General features: G+C 45.5%; 1 protein-coding gene across 1 annotated transcript; it reads right to left on the bottom strand.

Annotated features, from left to right (window-relative positions):
• Positions 1 to 6,649: 6,649 nt before the first annotated feature.
• SLC25A5 (solute carrier family 25 member 5) lies at positions 6,650 to 9,478 on the bottom strand. Its single transcript, XM_041742258.1, has 4 exons — positions 9,289 to 9,478; positions 7,794 to 8,280; positions 7,429 to 7,569; positions 6,650 to 7,053 (listed from the first exon to the last, which is right to left on the bottom strand). The coding sequence occupies exons 1-4, from the start codon at positions 9,397 to 9,399 to the stop codon at positions 6,896 to 6,898; spliced, it is 897 nt and encodes a 298-aa protein (XP_041598192.1). The 5' UTR covers positions 9,400 to 9,478; the 3' UTR covers positions 6,650 to 6,895.
• Between the last annotated feature and the right edge of the window lie 4,181 nt (positions 9,479 to 13,659).

The raw sequence follows: 13,659 nt of genomic DNA, 5'->3' as shown, positions 1-13,659 counted from the left end.
GGAGTGAAGTCACAGGGTTGGGAAATCAGGCCGGGACCCCATGGATTCACTGAAATACTATAAGAGCCAAGGCTGCTCTGGTGATCACACAGTACCCAGTGGACCGGCAGTGAGTGGGGTCTGGGTGTGAGGCAGGAGGGATTTTTTTTGGCCTTTGCTCCCTTTCATAATCATTGTTGTAAAAGAAGTGCTCTGAGTTAGAGCTCAGAATTATCACTATAACCTCGTGTTCCTGTTCAGTCCAGTTCAAAAGTATCCCTTTCTTTATAATCGTGTGTGTGTGTGTGTGTGTGTGTGTGTGTGTGTGTGTGAATGTGATTCACTTTCTGTAAGTACCTGTGGCATTTTCTTGAGACTATTTTAGAAAATCTGGAGGGCAGGGATAAATCCCATGAGTAAAATGAAAATAACGTAAAGCAGCACTTTTCTAAATGCTTTACACATATCAACCCTTTTAATATCTTCCTGTGGGGTAGATACTTTAGGTATCCACATATGCCAGATGGGGAAATTGAGGCACAAGGCAGTTGAGTTGGCTGGTTGTCACCTGAGAAAGTTTGGTGTTTGAAAATGACACCTCAAAAAAAAAAAAAAAAAGAAAAGAAAAGAAAAGAAAAAAAATGACACCTCTAGCTCGAAAGTCCCACAAGCGACTCCTGAGTGCAAAAATGGGGAACAGTGGGGAGATCGGAGTCCCCAGCTTGGGTGAGGTCTCTGCCCCGATGCACAGGGCTGGCCCTGAATCCCTTCCTCTACCCCAACTCCACCAGCAGGAGTAGGTCCAGGTTTTGTGGCGACTCCAGCTTATATAATTTTGGAACCCTCTTTTCAAAAACACGAGTATACCTTACTTTTTTGAACACTTGACAAAACCACATGACCAAATGAATACGTTGCTATGGTGCCTTCCAGGGCTAGGAAGGGGACCGGGCAAGGGGTGGCTCTGAAGCCAAAGCGTCATTAGCTTCGCTGTGCATCTGCCTCCGGCCAGCCATGAGACGTCTCTGCTCCTGGCCGAGCAGGCCACTGGAATCTCCTTTTGACGGAAGACTTTTCCTTTTCACTCCCAAACGCGGGGCCCTGGGAAATCTGTCTGTAAACAGTGAAGTACAGACTTTGCTCTGGTTTGTTTTTGCAGCCACAACCATCTCCAATTTGGGAGTGAAAACATTAGAGTCGGTGAAATAAGTCATATGATCAAATGTGGCACGTTCTCTTAAATCTCGACAATGCCACATCTTCTGCCTGCATTGCAAAAGTGACCCAAGGAAATGAAATCCCAGAACGAACGTTCACCATCAAAATCGGACCTCTCTTCCACTGTCCCCTTCTTTGACAGTCATGGAAAAGCCATGGATTCAGTTTTGTCTCTGAAGAGGGTCCAGTAAAAACAACCGTTCAATCTGTCACTTGAACATTGTTTATATTTGTTGCCAGGATACCAAAGGCTCTTTTAAGCCTTTGGCTAAGAAGAGCACCATGCATCTGAACTTGTTCACCTGCACATAAAGCAAATAATGGCTGAAATGATGGGAAAGCTCCTCCAAACATTTTAAGTGGAACACAAGGCATTTTTTTGTGTCCAGAAATTGCCACATCCAATATTTGTTGTTCAAATAAATCTCCACCTGCATACCGAAGTGCACATTATACATAATAAGATCGGGCTTTGAAAAGACAGATGTTAATTATTTGGAGGTAAATCAGGTCACCTTTGACCCAAACTCCGAGCTGTAATTTTGTTGCTCAGCTTCTTGGTCCCGAAATTAATGTAAATCTTTACATTTGTAATTTTACTTGCCAACGCCAACCCACCCACGCAGTCTGCAAATGACTGCTCTGAGTCAGAGACTATTCACTTACAACTGTGTTAGATATTTAAAAATGTTCTCTGGAAGGATTAAATCACCTAATCCTAGTCTTTTCACCGATTCGGCTTTATGTAAAAATGATGGAGCTCAAGAACATCTAAAACTGGAAGAGACTTTACAGGAGAAACCAAAGCTCTGATGTTAGAAGTGGCTTGCCCCCAGGTCGCTCAGCAACCAAAGCTAAAACCTGAAAGGAAAGCACTGGTTTGGGGTTTTAACAGAGGGTCACACTTAGAAATAAATCCTTGCTCAGAGTCCAGAGGCTACCCCTTCCACAATGCTCCTGCCTCTGACAGCATCTGTGAGTCCCGGTATACCCCACAATCTGACACTGGTCTGAAAGAACCATGCCATTTTGAATCCAAGCAGTCAGAATATGATTCCGATAAAAATAAATCAGGTCCTATTACAATACGCATCAATTTCGGAGGGAATAGGTTTACCAGAAACTGTTCATATGGTTACTTTTGAGGAGAGGCACGGGGGACAGGAGAGGGAGGACGGAGATTTGCTTTCTGTCTTGTATCTTTCCTCTACTCTTTGATTTTGATTGCCATGTACAGATAATAATTGTGTTATAAATCTTAAAAGAAAAACAACTCACCAAATCAGAAATGCTATACCTGCAAACTTCACAGGAGAAATGAAATTTATCCCAGTAACACTGACACTTGAAAATCCGTTACCCGGTACAGCAGGACTTTTAAAAAATTTCTCCCAAAGTATCCATAATGGCAGAGGAGCTGAATAGGTTCCCCCGGGGGTCTGGGGATAGTGCCAGCAATGGTCCTCTGTACACAAGAACTCTCTTTGCAGCTTATGTCTTTAAAATGCATTCAAATTGTGCAAGAGACTCTCTAACATATCTGCATCTCTTTTCATACAAAAATAATGGCTTAAATGACTTACCATCCACGAAAACTGCCCCTGTGGGGAGACACCCCTGGTTTCTTTCTCCGGCGGTCCGGAGCACCCGCAGCACACCGCCTCCAGTGACTGAGTGGAGAGGCCCCTGGAATGGAAAGCGCGGCTGTGCGCGAGCTGACCTGTATTCTGGCTCTCTCACCTGGAATCAGGCTTCACGGATTCTGTTATGCATTGAATAGTAACAAAACAACGGCATAAATTAGGGTGTTGCTAAGATTGTGTACCATCAATGTTCGCATGAACATAATGGACATAATGAATTCTATAGCACTATCCTGCACAGCTTGGAGAGATTAAAACCACTTTGTCTTTAAATTAAATTTCAAAAATCATTGAACAACAAGAATAGAAAGAACAACAACAAAAAACCTCTCATCAATGTCAGCCACCCAATTGTAGGATGCACCACTTCTTGCTTTCTGATCATTAATGCCTGGTCCCAGGTTTATTTTAATAGCTATCAGATCAGTGAGCCCACATCTATCGTAATAACCATAGAGGGGGTTTGGGTTCCATTGTGTTGTGGTTGGCGGCCCTAAGAGGAGAGCCCCTTATCCCTTTCCAGGATCAAATATACAACTGAAAAATACCTAAGCTGAAGTTTATTTTATATAAATGTGACACAATATGTCTAGTCGGTTGCAGAAAAAAGTAAAGTAGCCTTGAATTCATTCTCTTTTTCAAATTGAAGTATAGTCGGCATACAATATTATGTTAGTTTCAGGACAACTGAGTGATTTGACGATTCTGTACATTACACAATGCTCACCAGGATAAGCGTAGTCTCCCATCTGTCACCATACATGGTTATTATGATATTATTGACTATATTCCCTATACTGGACTTTTCATCCCTATGACTTAATTATTTTATAACTGGAAGTTAGTATCTCTTAATCCTTTTTGCCTATTTTGCCCATCCCCCACCCTGCTCCCCTCTGGCAACCAACAGTTTGGTCTCTATATTTGAGATTGTTTCTGTTTGTGTGTTTGTTGGCTTGTTTTTTTGTTTTTAGATTCTACCTAGAAATGAAATCATATGGTATTTGGCTTTTTCTGATTTCTTTTATTTAGCACATTACCCTTCAGGTCCATCTGTGTTGTCACAAATAGCAAGATCTCATTCTTTTTTATGGCTGAATAATATTCCATTATATATACCACATCTTTATCCATTCATCTATCAGTAGGCACTTGGTTGCTTCCATATCTTGGCTGTTGTAAATAATGCTGCAGTGAACAGGGGTGCATATGTGTTTTTTGAATTGGTGTTTTCAGTTTGTTTGGGTAAATACCCAGCCGTGAAATTACTGGATCTTATGGCATTTTTATTTTTACATTTCTGAGAAACATCCATACTGTTTTCCATAGTGGCTGCACCAATTTACATTCCCACCAACAGGGCACGAGGTTTCCCTTTTCTCCACATCTTTGCCAAAGCTTCTTATCTCGTCTTTTTGATAGTAACCATTCTAACAGGTGTGAGGGAGGACATCTCATTGTGGGTTTAATTTGCATTTCTCCAACGATGAGTGATGTTGATTATCTTTTCATGTGTCTGTTGGCTGAATTCATTCTTATGTAGTGCTCTGCTTAGGCAAATCTTCATTCAACAAAATGGAGCATAATTGTGAAAAATCCACATTGGAGTGCTTTCTTACTAGATGCCAGATGCCATGCTTGTTCTACATGCTTTATATTACTTAATCCTCACTCACAACACCCCTAGGAAATATGTTTAGCACCATTATGTGCCCATTTTATGAATGAGGAAACTGAGACTCGAGGGACTGATTTGCCCAAGGTCATACAGCTAAGTAAACAGCAGAGCCAGGATCCAAATTGAAGTACTTCTCTTTTTAAAAAAAAAATTAACACATTTATATATGTATGTATGTAAGCTCTACACCCAAGGTGGGGCTTGAACTCGTAGCTCTGAGATCAAGAGTCACATGCTCTGGGCGGGGGTGGGGGTGAATGGGTGACGGGCACTGAGGGGGGCACTTGACGGGATGAGCACTGCGTGTTATTCTGTATGTTGGCAAATTGAACACCAATAAATGAAATGGTAAAATTTTAAAAAAAAGTCACATGTTCTATCGGCTGAACCAGCCAAACACCCCTTAAATCCAAGTACTTCTGATTCTGGAGCCCCTGAAACCTTCACTGCCTCCTAACAATGATCAGTTACTATTTACAGAGTCTTTATTACATATGTTCTACGGTAGATTCTTGCAACAAACTTCTGAGGCAGGCCTTATTATCCTGATTTTATAGATTAAGAAAATCAAGGCTTAGAGAAATCAAATAATTTGCTTAAAAGCACAACCAAACAGCAGAGTCCAGGCTTCTCTGATACCACAACACAGCTTTCGTTTTTTAAAAGCTTTTTAGAGATCTTTAACATCTGAAAATGGTATATATTTCAGGTCTACAACTTGAAGTCTTGATATTAAGTGTACATTGTGAAGTGTTCTTAACTAGAGCCATACTGAGATCCCGGTGCTTAGCCAGGGGGTGTGCAAAGAGCACCTCCCTAAGGTTCCCTTGGTGTTGATTGCCCACCAGGCAGACCCTCCCTGCCCGTGAGCTGCACTTAAACATGCTAGAGTGGGTGCTGTTCCTCAGCAATGGGCTTCACCTGGACTCACGGATCACCCATAATTCTACTCCCAGGGTTGCTTCTTGACAGCCATGGCTTTGTTCTTCATACAAACCTTGGGTTACAGGCGAAATCCACTGAATTTCTGGGGCCTCGCCAGGAGCTACAGAAACTGTAAACCACTTCTCATGTGGATCCCGAGTAACGGCTTATCCAAAAGAAATAAATGTCCTTCACTGACCAGGCTTATTCGCATGTCTGACAAAACACAGCAGTGGCTACATTTCCTCTTCTTTATGGAATGAGTTTTGAGGTGGTGGCAGTTGTCTCGCTCCCTCTGTAATCTTGGCCAGCACTGTGAAACAGTGCCAGCTCTAATCCTCTACTTTGAATGGGATTAAAATGGCATGGACCAGGTAAAAAATGCATGAGGGAAGGCAATTGGATGAAATTTTGCTATGATTACCTTATATTATTATTTTTCCTCTTTAGATAAAATCCATACAACCACCATTTTAAAGTAAACAATTTAGTTTACATTTCTTGATTAATAATCACACGACCTGGAAAGGTGGGTACATAGTCCTTTTTGGAGAAAGCTCATTCAGTTATGATCCTCCACAGGCAATGGACTTGTGGTTTTGGATACACTGGGCCAGAATTTCCTTTTGCTATTTTTTGTAAAAAAATATTTATTAAAAAAAATTTATTTATTCAAGAGAGACAGGGATCCCTGGGTGGCGCAGTGGTTTAGCGCCTGCCTTTGGCCCAGGGCGCGATCCTGGAGATCCGGGATCGAATCCCACGTCGGGCTCCCGGTGCATGGAGCCTGCTTCTCCCTCTGCCTGTGTCTCTGCCATTCTCTCTCTCTGTGTGACTATCATAAATAAATGAAAATTAAAAAAAAAAAGAGAGAGACAGAGAGAGAGGCAGAGACATAGGCAGAGGGAGAAGCAGGCTCCACGCAGGGAGCCAGATGTGGGACTCAATCCCAGGACCCCAGGATCACCACCTGAGCCAAAGGCAGATGCTCAACTACTGAGCCACCCAGGTATCCCTCTTCTTGCTACTGTATTGGAATATTGATGGGTCACACAAGCAAGGTATTCTTTGAGAAGTGAAGGGCTAAGAGACTGGTTTGAAAAGAAAGCTCTCTACCTCAGGAGGTACTATAGCATTTATTAAACATATAACATTTACTCAAATGTAGCACTCACTTGAATCTGTAAATTAAGTCACAAACAAAATATACTTCAGATATTTTTTATTTCTTCAAATTTATTTATCAGGAGTGACTGAAATAAAAAATATAATTGAGTCCCATCATCATGGAAATGGCTTTAGAGAAAACTGGTCAGATGAATATTATTGCTTCCCATTTTCAACCAGTAAATAGTTGCCATTGATAAATACAGCCAGCAGTCTGTCAAGAATGCTCAAGATATGTTATATAATACAACATGCCTGTTCACAGGGGGAAAAACTAGGAAATAACTTATGTGAACTTCTTGATTTCATCATACAAGACAAGCACAAAAGCACCACCCATGCCTCTGAGAACATTGGACCATGCCCCCTTGAAAAAAGCTTTGGCTCCTTCATCACGGGCAATCTTCCTCCAGCAGTCGAGTGTGCCTGTGTACATGATGTCAGCTGCAAATAAAGACACGGAGTTGGTGACCAAAGGCTGAGGAAAGTCCCAGGATTTACTAAACTGGAGCCCCGCCTCCAAGAATGAATGGTAGTTCTAGGAAACCCAACATTTGCACATTCATGTGGGCGACCCTGAAATATTAATGGAGTAGAGAACAATGGGGCTATGTATGTAGACTACTCATTGGTTTTAACCTCTATTATCATTTAAGCACCCTCATTCATAGGCATCCAAAGGGCCCACACAGGAGCGTACACGATCAACCCCATTCCCGCCATCAGAACGGACTGCATTTTTAAAGTATGGCATCGCTAGCTTGTGGCCACAGCCTGTCAAGAGCCGCATCTTTATCTTTTTGCTCAAGTGGAACTTACTTCCTTTGCGCCCTGACTGCATCATCATTCGGCGACGAACAGTGTCAAACGGGTAGGAAGTCAACCCAGCCACTGCTGTGACGGATTGTGCGATCATCCAGCTGATGAAGATGTGAGTATTCTTGGGATCTGGAAGCATTCCTGAGGACAGGAAAGAGATGCTTTTACTAGAAAGCAGTTTCAGTGGCTTGTTGATTTCTACACCCCATCCCCATCCCCACATCTCATCTGTACACTAAGTTTGCACTGGGTGACCATGACTTCCTACAGCAGTTTCAGAAAATCTGTGACTCTGGAAAATGGGAATGGTATTAACGATCTTTTAGATGAAAGAAACACAGCTTCGAAGCACATGGCAAGCTTACCCTTTGCAGTGTCATAGATACCGAAGTAGGCAGCTCGGTAGATGATAATACCCTGCACAGACACGTTAAAGCCTTGGTACAGGCCCCTAATCCCATCAGACTTGTAGATCTTAACCAGGCAGTCACCGAGCCCTCTGAATTCTCTTTCAGCTCCAGCTTTGCCCACATCAGCTGCTAGACGGGTTCGGGCAAAATCGAGAGGATACACAAAACACAAGGACGTGGCCCCAGCGGCGCCACCTGATGCCAGGTTCCCTGCAAAATAGCGCCAAAACTGGGTTCTCTTGTCCACACCACCCAGGAAGATCTGCTTGTATTTATCTTTGAAGGCGAAGTTGAGAGCCTGGGTGGGGAAGTATCTGATGACATTGGCCAGGTTACCACGCCAGAAGGACAGGACTCCCTGCTCCTTGGGAATACGAACCACGCAGTCTATAATGCCCTTGTATTGCTTATCTGCAGTGATTTGTTTGCTGGCGTGCTGCACCTGAGAGACAAGAAGGAGGCCAACAGGGAGATTTACAACGACGGAGAAGGGAAAAAGGAAGAGAGTATTATCCTGTCTCGCTGACCGCGCTTTAAGGTTCGCTACTTCCCGAATCTAGTCTTCTAGATCCTAACCCTCTGAGGCCGTCACCGTGGAAGTGCTCAGCACCCTTAGAAGGCATTAAGCCTCCGCCCCTTCGGGTAGGGAGGGGGCACGCTGGGGCGGACCCGTGACCTTTAGACCTGGGAGAAAGGTCATTACCTCCGGCCCAGGTTCAGAGGCACCTGGGCCTGTCCCACGTAGGGCGCGGCCACCGAGGTGACCGTGTCCTAGGCCTCGGGTCTCGGGAGCTGCTTCCCTCAGGCTCCACCCTGCTCTCTCCTAGAGGTGACCCGCGGGCCCCCACCCCTGCGCCCGTGCGGGCGCGCCCTCTAGAGCCGGATCGGGCGAGAGCGCGGCGCAGGGAGGCGGGCGGCGGGGACGCGCCGGCGGCTGCGCGGGGGCGGACGCAGCAGGCACACGCGCTTCCCGGCGCCGGCTTCCGGCCCGCCGAGGGGAGAGCGCGGCCGCCGGCAGCGCGGCCCCTCGACCTGCCGCATGGCCTCCGCGAGCCTGTTATCTCCTTGCCGCGACCTTGAGGCCTTCCGCACGGCCAGGCGTCCCTCCCTCCAGCACCTGCTTCCAGGCTTCGCCCTTGCCCTCCGCGCCCCGGGAAGACGGCCACTGCCGGGCCGCCCCCTCCCAGCTCGCTGTCCCCGGGATGCCAAGGCCCTGGGCCCCCTCGCCTCCCTGCGCCCCGACCCCTTCGTAGCTGCAGAACTTCAGGTCACTAAAGCACCTCCCCCGACTTGGCCTTTCGGCCCGCCTCCGCCGCCACCCCTGCCCGCACGAGGCCGCTCGCCGCCCGTCAGGGCTGAAGAGTTGGCCCCCCTCCAGCCCCGGAACAGAGGCTTTCCGCGCGCCCCCTCCCCCACTTCCTGGGTCGGACTCTCCAGTCCCGGGACGTACCTGCAGCAGCAGCTTGACCCGCTCGATGGGCGCGACCGCCGTCTTGGAGATGGCAGCGGCCACTCCACCCGCCAGGAAGTCCTTGGCGAAGGACACAGCGGCATCTGTCATAGTGAAAGGAACGAGCCGGGCGCCTGAGGGACTGCGGTAGGAACCGGCTGGGACTCCGGGACTCTGGGGCGGAGCGACACAAATGGCCGATTTATATAGGGCGAGCCGGCGCCCGGGCGGCCGGCGTCGGGGGCGGGCCGGGGCGGGCGCCGAGCCCCAGCGCGCGGGCCGGCGGGGTGGCTGAGTGGCTCCGTGCGCGGGGGGCGGAGCCGTGAGTCGGGCCGGGGCCGCCCTCCGCGCCGCGCCGCGCCGCGCCGCCTGCCGTGGCACCTGACCTGGCCCGGGGACCCGGCGGCCCCAGGGGATACCCGGGCCCGGCAGCTGGGCTCCGGGAGAGCCCTGCGAGTGCGGAGGGCGGGTGAGATCCCGGCGTGCCCGCCTACAGACCTCTGCAGTATTTTAGGGGACGCCGACAAAATCTCGGCAACTAACAGAAATAATATTTAATGCAGCGTCTTAAAAAAGGATGTGGGCAGACTAGGGCCGGTCGCCTGTTTTTGTAAATTAAGTTGAATTGGAGCCCCAGGGTTGGGAGTAGGGTGAGGCAGTAGAGGCGGGGTCCTGCCAGTGCACGGTGCGATCCTGTCTTTATTTTAAATTTTGAGAATTTGCTCATCATGGAGTTTTGCCGTACTTTTTGACTTTTTAAAAATGGTGCACTAAAAATGGTCTGTTTTGATGACTGAGTTGTTTGGCACCTCTTTGGTGCCCCTCATTCTTTTCACTCTAGACCTGGCACTGCTCTGGAGCTTCCCCGGTGAAGCCAGAGGAAATTGGGGGAACAGCAGAGTTGGGACACTGTCAGCGTGCCCCAGACTCTGGTTTGCAAAAACGATTTAACGCAAATCTTACCCGAAATTGGCGGAGGAGAGTCCAAAGGACTCGGCTGGGGGTGGGAAAAGTATTTTAGCCAGAAGCCAAATAAAGAGGTTGTACCAGGAAGGTTAAGAGGCTGTGTGAACCAGGTTGGCATTTAGCTCGTTGGACGCAAAGTAAAGTGCTCTTGGATTGAGTAGATTCCTGAACTCCAGAAGCTTTTAGAGGAATCAATAGAATTTGATTGACAGCCATTGTGTCAATGGACAAGTGCTTACTGAGCCCCTTAATCCCTGCAGTGGGTAAGCATTTGCCAGACAAGTCCTTAAAAACCTACTTGCCAGCTTGAGTGCACTCTCTTGGGTTCAGAACAGTAGCTGGGAATGTAATCACATATCATATATCTAAGTAATCACAACAGTGTTTATGGAAAATGAGGATGCTGTTGCAAACTGCAACTGCTGCGGATGGGGAAGTGCCCAGCACACTGAAGACACGCGGGCGTATTCCTCCCTTTCCTGCCTTTTCCCACCTTCTCCGGATCTGCCCATGGAAAGGCCCGATTCTAGGGTTCCTCTAGGAACATCAGGTCCTTCATTTAATGATACTTTGCATTTTGTAAGTCTTCCCAGGAATCTGAAGTGATGAGCACACGCTCAGAGAGTTGAAAGAAGAGCAGTCTTGAATCCAGCTTTGCCAATCCTGGGTGAAATCTTGACCTGTGTTCATGAGAAGCGGCTCTGTTTCTCATTAGTTGATTAGAACGGTGATGCAGCTGGATACAGAAATGACCTTGCTGTAGAGTTTCGGTGATGAAGTATATTATCTGAAAGTGATAGTGAGTCCTCTTACCTTTACTGGTGAGAGAATTAATAGCCGAAACAAAAGTCTATGGAGCATTTTATTTAGAGGGTGGTGGTTTTTAGAATGCATTTCAAACTACAATTCAGGGACTCTTTGGTGGCTCAGTGATTGAGCTTCTACCTTCTTTCTGCTCAGGGTGTGATCCTGGGGTCCTGGGATCAAGTTCCATATGGAGCCTCCTTCTCCCTCTGCCTGTGTCTCTGCCCTCTCTCTCTCTGTCACTCATGAATAAATAAATAAAATCTTAAAAAAAAGAAACTACAATTCAGAACCTTTCCAGTTTGAACTCTTGACATTATGATTAATGTATTTTTATTGAAAAATTAAATTACTCTATGATACCCCTTACCAGTCACTTAGGTGCCCTTCTTCTGTCTTTCACTGGCCACATCTGCTATTCCCTTTGAGCATGATGTCCCTACTGTTTTCTTTTCTTTTTTTTTTTTTTAAGATTTTATATATTTATTCATGAGAGACAGAGAGAGGCAGACACAGGCAGAGGGAGGAGCAGGCGCCCTGTGGGGAGCCCAATATGTGACTCAATCCCAGGACCCTGGAATCACGACCAAAGGCAGAGGCTCAATCATTGAGCCACCCAGGTGCCCCTTCCTACTGCTTTCTTTTATTTTTTTAAAGATTTACTTATTTATTCATGAGAGACACAGAGAGGCAGAGACATAGAGGGAGAAGCAAGCTCCTCACAGGGAGCCCGATGCGGGGCTCGATCCTGGATCCCGGGATCATGACCTGAGCCAAAGGCAGACAGATGCTCAACCACGGAGCCACCCAGGGGTCCCTCGCTACTGCTTTCTATTCCAAAACTCTTTTGCTGTTTCAAGCACTTTCACATTTACTGTTCTGTCAGATTTCTGTCTTACCGCAAAAAGATGATCAAATAATGTCATAGAATTTGTTCCTTTTCAGTCTTTAGGTGCCTAAGTGTAGTTTTACTGAAGATGAAATAAAAGGTCATTTCAAAGAAGCTTCGTGATTTGGTATTTTGCTAGATCTACTGTGGGCGGGAGCTTTCTTAGTTACTTATGACTTCAAGGAGTTGCTTAGTTGTTTCAAGGAGTCAGAAAGATGTTCTCAAAAGTGTTGAGGTCATAAAAAAGATGTTCTCAAAAGTGTCAAGGTCATAAAAGACAAAGAAATACTGAGGAATTGTCACAGATTAAAGGAGGAGAATGACAGCTTAATGCAAATGTGTGATCCCAGGTTGGATCCTGGACCAGAAAAAGGACATTGATGGTACTATTGGTGAAATTTGAATATCTGTAGATTAGTTACTAGCATTCTACCAATACTGTTCTCAGTTACAGTGATTATGTAAGATGTTAACATTTGGAAAAGCTGAGTGAAGGAAATATAGAAATTCTTTATACTTTGTGTGTGTGCAAAATGTTCATGTCTGAAAGTTAAAAAAAATTAAAAGAAGAAAAAATTAAGAGAAAAAAAGGAAGAAACCAGGAGCAGGAGCACAGGAAAAATAGAGACTAATATTAATGATAATAATGATGATGTTGATGGTAATATATGGCTGGTCAATTCATTAAAAACTCCTCCAGTGAAGCATTGGTGGGGGCTCTGCATTAGTAACTACTGTGTCTCTGGAAGCTCTTCAGAATACATGTATAATTAAGAAAGAGGAACTAAAGCTAAGGCAGTGCCTAGTAATTCTCAAGAAAAAACTAGGAAGGTCAGAAATGATACAGAAGGCCTCAGACACACACCCAGAATAGGTAATAAAGTGAATGTAAAATGTTAATACAAGCAAGAAAACCCAATTTATAGGTATCCTGCAAACTTGGTAGATCAGGACTTCTGACTGGTATCTGGAAAAGGAGGAGGGGGCCTGGTTCAGAGAGATACCATGTAGAAGGAGAGCAGAGTAGTAATATATCAAGAAGGCATAACCAGTAATTCATTGGCTGGAGGGGAAAAAGCATCCGGTGAAAATGAAAGGGAGAAATGAAAGTGATTGTGGTCATGGAAGTATACAAGGAACTGCCTGGTTAGATAACAGCTATGAATAATACTTCATAAAACCGTCACATAGCTGAGAGATGGGGATCAGAAGCAGAAACCATCCGAATACAGGCTGGAAGTTTCATTATTCTGATAGCAGCACATTGGATATGTTCTTGACTCTCTTGTTGATAATTACAGTTCTCAGAAGACAGAAGAATCAGTGAGGTAAATTGCTAAACTGGGCTTAATCCTGACAATAAATAAGGAAGATCTAGTTAGCAAAGTGAAAGTGACAAGAATCTTGGGGAAACTGACCATACCATCTGGATTTGTTAAGCAGAAGAATGCTGGGCATGGTCAGAGAGGTTAACTAATGTGTGTGTGTGTTGGGGGTGAGGGGGCAGGTAGACATCAAAAAGATCAAAGATAAATAGATTCCCTGGCTAAATACCAAAAGAGAAATAGGGCAAGAGATTCTAAAGATAAAATTCAAACCTATACACTTCAGAAAAATTCCAATGAGAAATTACAAAGGGAAAGATGAATGTCAGTGTCCTTATAGATTATTCTCTGATGAGCTCAGATTTTAAAAGTGCATACATATATAGA

This window comes from Vulpes lagopus, chromosome X (assembly GCF_018345385.1).
Source record: "Vulpes lagopus strain Blue_001 chromosome X, ASM1834538v1, whole genome shotgun sequence".
NCBI lineage: Eukaryota > Metazoa > Chordata > Mammalia > Carnivora > Canidae > Vulpes > Vulpes lagopus.
The sequence above is the reverse complement of the archived record's forward strand: the minus strand, read 5'-3'. Positions and strand labels throughout refer to the sequence as shown.